We start from the raw sequence: 12,087 nt of genomic DNA, 5'->3' as shown, positions 1-12,087 counted from the left end.
ATTGTCATCACAGACAATCATAACTCTTAACAAGAATTATCATACTCCACCATTAAGAGTATAGCACTTAGAATATCACATTCCAAGCATTTCACCTCGGCACATGTTGTTGAACAACCAGCTGAAACTTTATGGTGCAACTTCCTTGTTTGGCTTTCCCGAAAGTCCCATCAGCTACAACATCAGTTTCCACCACACAGCCTGCATCAACGCCAAACCAATGCCCATGTGTAATTGTGGAACCGCTAACGAACATCCTTTTCCACGGTGGCGCGGACACACCATGAGGATGACGTGACTTCAGAGGAATTCGTCACTCTCCGTAACAACGGAGACAATGTTAGCGTCTTTAGAGCCATTTGTCGGATTAGCTCCACCGGGACAATTAACCCTTACATGCCCGGTCTTCCCGCACTTCCAGCATGTCAGATTCTTTCTAGAGTTTCTCTTCTGCCTATCCGAACACAACACTATCGTATCTCCTGATGACGAGACCCCGTTACCTTCCAGTCTTTTCTCCTCGGATAGGAGCTTGCTAGTAACGTCTTCAAACTTCAGAGTTTTCTACCCATACATCAAAATAGGTTTCATGTGTTCATAAGACGATGATAAAGATAATATCAACCTCAAAGCTTTATCTTCATCATCCGTTTTAACTCCAATAGCCTCCAGTTCTGAAACAATACCGTTAAGAATACTTAGATGATCTGAAATCTTTGAACCCCCATCCATACGCAGAGTATGAAATTGTTCTTTAAGACACAACCGATTTGAGATGCCCTTGCCCTGGTACAACTGCTCTAGTTTAACCCAAAGCTCCTTTGCCGTTGATAACCCGTGCACATTTGCAAGCACGTTCTTTGCAAGACACAAACGAATCGCACTTGCTGCCCTCAAATCCATATCATCCCATTCTTCTTCATCGAACTTACTGCTAGAATCACTGCCGGGAACAAAGGTGGGTTTACCTTTCAATGCCTTGTGTAACCCGGACTGAATCAACACATCCTTGACTTGAACCTGCCATAAGCCAAAATTGATCATCCCATCAAATTTCTCTACATCAAACCTCGTTGGACTGAACTTCGACATCGTATCCGTATCCTATAGACAACAACTTTCTCTGATTTTGCTCACGTTTCGAATAGCCAAAAGATGTAGCAGGTAGCCAGGACCCTTTAAATCGGAAATTCACAACTAGGCCACTAACAAATCCAACTATTACTACGAATCAGAAAAAATATTGTCTAACCAGATACCCTATACGATCAATAGAACTCGTTTCTGATGTGGACGATCCACTCACGTGGCAACCACAGAGCATACTCCGACTCCTATAACCGAGACCCCCGTCAAACCTGACGCTCTGATACCAGTTGTTGGGAAATTACGGTCTCACTAATTCCCACCACCCAGCCCAACAATAATAGTAAAGAAATGAGAACAAATACACAACACAAGATTTAACGTGGAAACTCCAAAACAGGAGAAAAACCACCGGCCCCCAAAGACAGAAAATACACTATATCACAAATTGTTACAATGATATAGACGACTCTCTTAAGCCAACTACACTCTCCAAAATATTTAACTAATACAACTCTCAAACAAGGGTAAGAAAGAAAGAAATAATCAAATACTTAAAGTGTATTGATTGGTGCGATTTGGAATGAAGACTTAGCCCCTCTTATATAACCAAGTCACTCACCCCTCACATCTTCCTCCCACCAATGTGGGATAAACATATCTTCTACTAGCCAAAATAAACCAACATTTAATGTATAGGATATGATTGCCACAAGGGGTAAACTCTAAATCCTTTTATTCTGTCATCCAATCGGATCAACCATGTAAGTTCATTTACACTTATCCACGCATTGTCGGACCCATTTATACCAGCCCATTATCATATGCCCTAATTCTACTCTAACCCGATCTCAACCCACCTCTTTACCAAAATCCACCTAGTGTAACAAGTACCACAAAACCCCTAGTGGTAGTAAGGAAGGTTAACGCAAAACCTTCACCGCAACCGAAGCCACTGCCACCACCATATTCAAAAGATAACATGTATTCATGTAATCGGGGCAAATTCGAGCCCTTGTATATAGAGTAGTGATGCAATATGACATAAAATGAGATAGTTATCAGAAAAATAGCATGCTCAAATAGATAATATAGTCAACAAAGAAGCCGTCAAAGATGACAATCATGTTGCCTTCATCTATGTTAGTCTAGTGGTCCATTATATACCGTAACATCTAATATATATCCACACCACTATACCATATGTCTGTAAAAGTAATTACATATTTAAAAAAGGACAAAAGACATATGTAATGTAATTAAAAGTATGGTTAGATATTTTGAGTGCATTTATCAATTTAAATGGTGAATTAGAGCACTCCCATCAGAAGTCGTCCTCACCCCGCCCTCACACGCGCCCGCGAGGACATTGATGTCAATAAATATGCCCTCGCCTTCTCGCCCTCTCTTTTTTCTTTGCAAAGCATAATTGAGGACGGAATATTTATCTGTACTAATAGCTATAACACTTGTAAACTAGTTTATTTAATTAATATGATATGTCCATGTGATGGTAAAGAAGTATGTCATGGATAAAAGTTAATCTGTTCTAGGAAGGAATAGAGCAAACATGTTGATATGACGATGATATAACAGTTTGTCTTGATGAGAGAGGACGTTATGATTGAGAGTGGTATTATTACCACCAATGTATGAAACTTTGATAGTAAGTATTTGTTTATTGATCACAAATATAGGAATAGCAATTGGCCTACATCTGCTACTTACTCCAAAATTATACTACTAAAAATAAAAATACCAGGACACCTTTGAACAGAAATCGATTGCAAGTCTGCAGAGATGAATATTCATACATTAAAATAGCATAAGAACAAAAAATGCAATAATCAAGAATATAAATATAACTCAATATACAGAGTAATACTTTATCATAAAATATAGCTACAATAAAATATGAAGCTTTACAATTGAATCATTAGTGAGCTTACTTTATTTGACCATCAATTAAGAAACAATATGTATAAAACGGTTAACTAATGAAGAAGCCATTGAGACTATGACTAATAATCAACAATAAATCACACTAAACTCAAAGAATCCCAAGTAAACAAACAAATAATACGTCATCCAAAACTATCATACCATGTTTGTGTCATACAAACATGTTATGCTAGTTCAAGGGCGTTATGTATTATTTGTTCGTATGCTAAGCAATTCTACTTGCAAGTAATTAGTCTCTTTAACTTAACCGGAGAGAGCTGCATTTAGAAGTATGTTCCAAGTATCTGGCAAACCAGGTAGACACCAATGACTACAATCTAGACCAATGTGGTTGCCACTATAGTATATTGGGTGCGCATCCTTTCGATATTGCGAAAGTGTGGTGATGTCTAGCATGTATACTGGTTTTTTAAGTCGAGCCATGACTTTATTAAGTACAACCGACGCCATTGGTGTGCCTGCGGGATACCTTAAACCGAAGAATGGTTGAGTTTCGCTCTTACAAGAATTTGTTGGTTCATTCCATTCCTTTCCCCTATTTAATTTACATCAAACAATAAGTAGTTAGCATATAAGAGTGAAAGAACATTTTGTTTGAAATTTACACTTTTCATCCTTCACTATGTTAAATTTCCACACTAGTCTCTCGTTTGAAGGATCGACGACCTTGTTTGCTATAGGTATATCTGTTATGATAATAAATTTAAATTTGTAAGATAGATTTAGGGTGGAAAAGCGTGCATACTCATAATGGACAGGGGAAATGCCTTGAAAAAATACTTTTGTTTTCGAAGGGTCAACAAAGCGATTGACCCATCTCGACCACGTTGTCATCCCTTTATAGTATGCTACAAGTCTGTTCATGTCTTTGTACAATTTTCCTCCTTCGCTCATGTAATCCCATCTACAATACAATTTTATGCAAGTTATATACAATCATATACAAAGTATGATGTACAGTAATACATTTAAAACATAGTTTATGACCCTTTATGATTATATACTTAATGGTCTTACGGTTGGTCACGACCAGTGTGAGCCCACCAATGCCATGAGTTAAAAATGAGCATATCCTTTCCCTTCCATGCATTTCCTTGCCGAATCGAGTCTAATTTTAATACTCGAGCTCCGTTTTCATTCACAAGGTCAACTATGGTTGTTGTACGATATATCGACAATTTTAAACCGTAATCCTGGTAACAAAAACAACACCATATGTTAATAATATGTTGATAAATTATCAAGTTAATTAAATTAGTTGATGTTTAAGGCAAGAAGTTTTTTGATTTGTTACTCTCTTTAACATTTTTTTTTTTTTGAAAGCTGATATTTCATTAATGAGGCCCGCAAGGGACATGCCAAAAGAGGCAAATACAAAGAGAGGGAGGAGGGGAACTAAAGGGCCCCGGAAACAGAAACAACGCCAAAACACCTACACAATACTACCAAAATAACTATAATACAATAATATCGACTGGATAACTACTCCACGCATATAAGTTACTCTCTTTAACATTAACAATAAAGAAATACATAAGGAGCTGGCAACATCGAATAGCAATAAAGAATTTTGCTAAATGTGCCTAATAATATATCTCTAATTCAATGCCTAATCTACATACTCCGTGTAACATCATGACATATATTTTTCACTCGTTTGTTTCTTCTTTTTTTTTTTTTTTTTTTTTTTTGGAAAGGCAAAGAAGTGATTTTATTTAAAATCAAAAACAGTACATGGAAGGACTTAGCATGCGAAGAGCATACCAGTTAAATACAGAAGCTATACTAATCAAACACTAACAAGGAAACATAAATGGCAATATATAAAACAATCAACCATGGTCATCGAAGCAAGATGGGTTTAAAAGCCATTGGATCCATTCCAATTTGGTCTTCTTTGCACGCTTGGATATCCATTCGAACGATTTTGTTTGAATGTCGCTTAGTGTCGTTTTGTTTGAATGTCACTCGTTTGTTTCTAGTTTTATTTTGGAAAGTGATATGTACACAACTAATCATGTTTTACAGTATTATACAGTACAACATTGTAAAATATGATTAGTTGCATGCATAACACAAATGATTATGTAGATATCACCATCCTTATTAAAAAAGAATAACATGAAGTATTTTCATTATTTACCTATCATTTAATGACACATGAAGTATTAAAAAATAATCGAATGTTAATTGGTGGTAGCGTAACTCGTCAGGTTTGGGAATAAATGCCAAAATTGGGTATAAATTAGTGCAGTACATCTACTACTACATCTGCTTCCGTTGAGTCATTCCACTTCCACATGCGAGTCACGTGATGTATATAAACCTATGCTTCATTGGGACAGCCTTCCTATTCAATTTCCAACTTAATTTTTAGGATGATGATATTTTCATTTAATTTTTAATAAATTCGCTAAATTAGTTCACCATTTGATTGTACACTGATTTTTGTTTCTGTTGTTTTTATAAAAAAAACGAAACAAAACATGATTTTAAAAAAATAATAAGATGAACACTTACGCTGGATTTTTCTAGATGATTATGCTGTATTCATGATATTTTTTTAACAAATTACTTGTACTAAATTATTTTATTATTATATACATATATCTGAGTTTGAATTTACCCTAAAGTTTCTTTTTGACGAGCAGTAGGATTGTAATATTCATACCAAGAAATGATCTAGTGGATGGGTAAGGGGTTTCCCGCCTCTACCATCTATTCCCAACCCTAGGAGTACAGGCTCATGATCTAGGATTATGACATTAAGTTCGAACTTTCGTAAGTGACTTCTAACTCGTTTGAAAAAAAAAAAAAAAAGGACAAGAAGATGATTGGAAAATTAAGCAGCAATTCAAGGAGCGTATAGTGGTTGGTTAATGAACACTGTGCTTTAATCGAAATAAATAAATACGACATGCTTTAATTGGTGGAAAGTTAAATTTATTAGGTATGAAGGAAGAAAATATATTTTTCAACTGAGGTGCTTTCTCGACATACCTTAACTAATGTGCTTTTTCGAATATTACTCATTCCTCTCCTAGGACAAAGTTTCTCGAGTTACATTATAATTATAATATTTTATAATTGATATTTTCGTGACTTCTATATTTTACTCTTATTCGTATAATAATAGTTAACTTACGTACTACGATTAAGTTTGGTTTTGTATTACTTTCTTTTTGCGATTGATCGAATATTAAATACTTTTGCTCATCAACAAGATGATTACAAATTTTGACTTGACACAAACTCAATTCTAGATTTCAATGTTCGACTCTTGAGCTATCATATGTACGTAGGATGTAAAGGTCAACCAAAACAACCTTTAGCTCTGTCATTAAGAATTTAATTTATTACTGTATAAACGAATAATGCATTGAGTTGTTTGATGGTAGTTAATTTTAAAATATGTGGTTTTTCTTTCAATGCAAAAACAAATGTGCATGTCCGATTGTTTAAATACGAAAAAGTAAATAACTTATTGGTTAGTTAATAGTTTGGTCAATATTTACCGCTACATTTATAAGTAGTTTGGTACAAGCTAGTTACTTTAATCAATATTTTATATTTATATTTTAAAAGTTACTTATATAAATTTAAATGGAAAAAGTGTAGATTTGTAATGTATGTTTATGTATTTAGGCATTTAGCCAAAACTTAGGAGGTGTTGTGGCTTTTAAAGAGGTTTTAAAAATTTTACTTTTATACTGTAATAGTAAAAGTGAAAGGATAATGATTTATTCACTCAAATTGATATTCTACCACATATGTCCATTAAATATTTATACAATACAAATATAACAACTACAATACAAATACTCAATTCCAAAAAAGTAAACGTGTAGTGTATTTACCGATTCTAAGTGGTGGATAGATCCAAACCTCATAGTGAAATACTATACTATATATATACTACTATGATTAACGTAAGCTCCTGAAATTAAAAGAAAAAGAAAAAAAAAAAGACATTTGTTTCACTATAACCGAAGCACGGTTTACTAGTACTGTATCAATTACGTAAGATCTTTAAATAATTTTTAAAAAAAAAAAAAAAAGACAATTGCTTTTGCAGCTACCGTAGACAAAGGGACACTAAAGGCGTGCACCACTTTCAAGCAATCATTGTTCGACATAAGTTATACGGTCCGTTTTTACTAAGTAAAAAAAATTATACTACGTAATAATAGTCAGCACATGAATAATTCACCAATATGTTCATGAGAGGACTTGAACTTCCAACCTTTTTGATTTAAAGATTCCTCGCCCGCTAAACTATAAGCTCGTTGGTAAACATGAATGTATATTCAATTGTGGTAACCACAATGATTTATTAACCTCAAGAATAATTTTACCGAAAGTTATATCTAATGGTAGATTGGTTAAATATGTTGTACTTAATAACCTAGTTAAAATGAATAACCTAGTTAAAATGAACTCAAATACGTTTACTTACTTAGGAAAGGAAATTATTTTACTCAATTATTTCATAATTAATAATAACAAAAGTTTTAAAAAATTACTATTAACAAATAAGAAATTTTCTATAATGTTGATTTTAAGAAGCACATGTGGTCATCTTAAGTTCTTTACCAGCCTGAATATGCCAAAAACAGCTAGAATGATTAAAGCTTTAATATTCAAATTTGCGTTGCTTTATTTTATCAAAAGAAGTTTTTAATGATTTGAACCTGGACCAAAAGGAGAAATAAAAAAACAATACTCCAACAAAGATAAAAGTGGAAGGTGGTTGGATTGATAATAATTGTAATTGTAATTGACCACAAGAAATAAATACAATTAATAAAATTTCTTTGATTTTCAAAAAAAAATAAATAAATAATTAATTAATAAAATAAAAATAAAAAGGAGGAAGTAAACTAACCAGAAAAGTAAGATCAGTAAGAACATTTCCAGTTTTAACAAGCGTATACTTTGCATTTGGTACCCATGAATGAATCATACAACTCAATGAGATCCACATATTAAAACTCAACGAATCACCAACGAACATAATCTTCTTCCCCCTCCATTTTAGTAAAAACTGTGCGCCATTAAATCTACACAAACAAAATTTCTCTCATAAACTTGACCAAAACAAATCAGACAGTCACCGAACATGGTCAAATGTCAAATTTCTGATTTGACCATGTTCAGTATTAACGGGTGCATATTAAATAATATGCACCCGCAATACATACATGACTATTAAAAGGTTAATGTAGCACGAACCTTGGAACGTTGCAGCCGAAAGGCTGCCACCTGTACTTAAGATACGATTTATCGGGTCTACCGTATTTGACACAATTGAATTCCGGATCTATAAAAGGACAAGTAGCAGGGTTGTAAAGAGGGTAAGATGGATCATAGACCCATTTGCCTTTGAATAAGTTGCAAGAAGTGGCTTTTGAAGAATTCAGAAAAGAAGTGGCATTTATCTGGTAAAAGAATAAAGACAAGTATAATAATTTTAAAAATAATAACAATGATGATGATAATGAGGACGATCCCATTATTTGTTTCTTGATTTTCGATCCAAATTGGTGGTGTTGTACGATTGGATGTGTTTATGTATATATAGTGAGTGAGCAAAAAAGCAGGGGAGAAAGGGGATCAAGTCTGCTGTTTAATTTAATTTAATAACGTGATAATAAATAATAATAAATGGCTCGTAACTAAAAAGGAATAATTAAATATACGTGATGGTATGTAAGTATATAGACTAATGGAATTTGTTGCAGATTTTTAGGTGATGGTTTAATGGGTAAATTTCGAGTTGGAGAGGTGAATTAATAGTCTAGTGGTGTAAGGGTGGTTTCAACGGTTATGTCTTTTAAACCGTCCTCCTCTTAGTTCTCGAGCATTCCATTAGGAGCAAATAATCTAGCCTCTAATCCAGCCTTTAGTCTTTATCCATGTCTATTTCAATCATATTCGTGGACGGAGAATTATGTTATATTGTGTGGTACATTTTGCTTCTTTAGTTGTACATTTAATTAATTAATTAATTAATATAGTGGGTCCTAATTTATTTAAGGAAGTATGTCATTGTTGTTAGTGTTTGCTTCTAGGCTAGTCCTGAGAAGTATGTGCTGATGTGACGTTGATGTAGTGACTAATCCTGAGAAAGGAGAAACTTCACTATTGGGAGCACCCTAAGAAACCTAGTTATGGGTGTCGGTACTCACTAGTCACTACTTAAAAACTCAAAAGATTTACATTATTTTTTATTTTTTGAAAAGCAAGAAATATAATATTAATCAAACAAGAAGATACAAAACATGGGCAAGCAACTTCAAGGTTTGCAGAGAATACAAAATACAATGGGTGCAAAGGTTTGCAAAGGTAGCAAACCAAACCCCAAAGAATTAAGACACGAGACAATTATACTCGAGACTAGATACAAACCATTACATTAGCTTTAAATAACAACTAGGGTCGTTTATCCACGAGAGCCAAACAATTTTCCGTTTCTTCAATCTTTTAGAGATCCAATCAAAAGCTTTAACTTGTATCTCGTTCAGAGCTACCGGTGGATTCCAACTTTTGCCCCGAAAAACCATCTCATTTATATTCTTCCAAATTAAGTATGCACATAATCATTTAACTGCTTGCCAAATTTTCAAAAAATTTACACTATTAAATATTGTCACACAAAAAATTATTTTATCCAGTGTTGTCATTAGTTAAAAACACAAATTTTTTTCACTAGATTGCGTATTTCAGTAATAATGCGTGCTACCACTGATACTAAAGTAAATCCGCCCATGCCATCAAATTACGATGTGTTAATTTAGACTGATTTAATATATGATAAGTTTGTATTTGTATTATTATTAAATTTGATTATAAATTAAATTATTCAGAAAGAAAATAATAACCTTATATGTCTTAAAATTTATTTAAATTTTGAAATTTTTCTGTATTCAACTTTGACTTTCAAATATTTTATTTTTGTTATATACAACAATACTTGATAAAGTTTACCCAGTATGTCAATGAATATACATTTGTAACTCACTTCACTCATATAATCTTTCTCAAATATTATGATTATTATTTATTATAAATTTATAATTAAAAAAAATAAAATCAAAATTGAAAAAATAAATAAATGTTAGAATGAAACAGTTACTCTCTTCGTCCCAAATTTATTACCCCTAAACAAAAAACATACAGTTTAAGTAAATGATTGTCACATGTAACTTTTGTTTATTTTTCGATTTTACATCTTACTTATCTTTTTGTCTTATATGTATAAAGTAAAGTCAAAAAAGAACTTTATCACATTATTCTTTTCATTTTTAGAACATTTAATTTAAGTCATTATAAAAAGGAATAATAGTGGACAACAGATTGAGACGGCGAGAATATTTTCAAATGGAATGGTAGAATATACTATACAAAGGCGAGTTTAGGTTAGAATCTGTGAGGTCATGGGTCATCACTAATGTAAAAACTTTACGTATAGAATACTCTTTAAATTGTATAAGACGCTACTAAATTTAACTACAGAACCCCATATGTTTTTCAAATTTATAAGTTTTTCGTTTCAATTCTATAAAGCACCACTAAATTTAACTACTCGGATCACATTTATTTTTCGAATTTGTAGTTTTTTGAAGGTAAACAACCACTAAAATAAAATTTAAATATAATTAGTACTTGGAAGAAGTTTCGTGACCCCATCCAGTTCTGATCCTGTAATAACCACTGATACTATAGTTAAGAAATGAAAAAATCCATCGTATTATATATATCGAGGGTCATCATCAAGAGATAAACACTTTGGAGAATGAGGAAGTAAATTTTTATTTTTATTTTTTCGTTTATATGAAATTTTCTATTCAAACATTAAGATCACATGAAAATATGAACATTTAAAAAGACACTTTATGATGAATGTTATTATTTTGGTAGGAAAATGCTCGAAGAAATAAATGATAACATGTATCATGAGTAATGTTTTAATTAAAGTTTTTTTCATCATTTTTTTTCATATTATGAGAAGTTTTTTTTTTTTTCCCCGGTTTAGAGTTTAGGCTCTAGGATTTAGTGTTTTGAGTTTAGTCCCTAAACCCTAAACTCTAAACCGTCTGTGTTAAACTTTCAATCTAAACCATATTTTCTAAACCCTATTCCATAATTTCTAAACCCTAAACCTAATTTCTAAACTCTAATTATTAAACCCTAATTTCTGAACCCTAATTTCTAAACCATTAAAAAATCTATTTAAAACATTACTCATTATGCATATTATCATTTATTTCTTCGAGTATTTTTCCACCAAAATAATAACAGTTATCACAAAGTGTTTTTTTAAATGTTCATATTTTCATGTGATCTTAATATTTGAATTTATTTTTTTTCAAAAAACATGAAAACATTTACTTCCCTAAGTGTTTCCGTATTGATTAAAACAATATATATATATATATATATATATATATATATATATATATATATATATATATATATATATATATATATATATATATACACACACACACGCACACATATGTGTGTGTGTGTGAAGAGATCCAGATAGATCTAAGAGTGAGAGAGAACTCATAGAATCCATAGATTAAGCTTAATCTGCACACAGATTGAACTCAATATGCACACAGATTGAGTCAATCTGCACACAAATTGAGTTTAGTCTATGAATTCTCTAAGTTCTCTCATACCTTTTGTGACAACCCGGAAATTTTTGACCAAATTTAAACTTTATCTTTAAATGATTTAACGTTTCCGACACGATAGGCAAAGTCTGTAAAACCGAATCTCAAAATTTTTGAACTATTCAAGTACCCTTCGGTTGTTCTCAATGATTCGCGAACCATTATATGTAAATAGATACATATATATACTATAACTTGAAAACGTAACAAAGTTTTAATTGTTTAATACCGTACATTAAACTTATTGGTTTAAATATTTATTTGAATATATATGATAAGTTGGATTATTAATTGTATGAATAACTTGCGACGTATATTTAAAACGTGTTTATGAATGTTAAAAATATATATTAACTTG

The 12,087-nt window shown here is 32.1% G+C and overlaps 1 protein-coding gene across 1 annotated transcript; it reads right to left on the bottom strand.

Annotated features, from left to right (window-relative positions):
• Nucleotides 1-3,031: 3,031 nt before the first annotated feature.
• LOC139844983 (protein trichome birefringence-like 39) lies at nucleotides 3,032-8,396 on the bottom strand. Its single transcript, XM_071835204.1, has 5 exons — nucleotides 8,281-8,396; nucleotides 7,934-8,108; nucleotides 4,066-4,241; nucleotides 3,794-3,952; nucleotides 3,032-3,583 (listed from the first exon to the last, which is right to left on the bottom strand). Exons 2-5 carry the CDS (start codon nucleotides 8,060-8,062, stop codon nucleotides 3,292-3,294), a joined length of 756 nt encoding a protein of 251 aa, XP_071691305.1. The 5' UTR covers nucleotides 8,063-8,108; nucleotides 8,281-8,396; the 3' UTR covers nucleotides 3,032-3,291.
• Nucleotides 8,397-12,087: the final 3,691 nt, after the last annotated feature.

Source organism: Rutidosis leptorrhynchoides, chromosome 4, assembly GCF_046630445.1.
Source record: "Rutidosis leptorrhynchoides isolate AG116_Rl617_1_P2 chromosome 4, CSIRO_AGI_Rlap_v1, whole genome shotgun sequence".
NCBI classification, from domain to species: Eukaryota; Viridiplantae; Streptophyta; class Magnoliopsida; order Asterales; family Asteraceae; genus Rutidosis; species Rutidosis leptorrhynchoides.
Note: the sequence above shows the minus strand (reverse complement) of the source record. Positions and strands in the feature narration are given on the sequence as shown.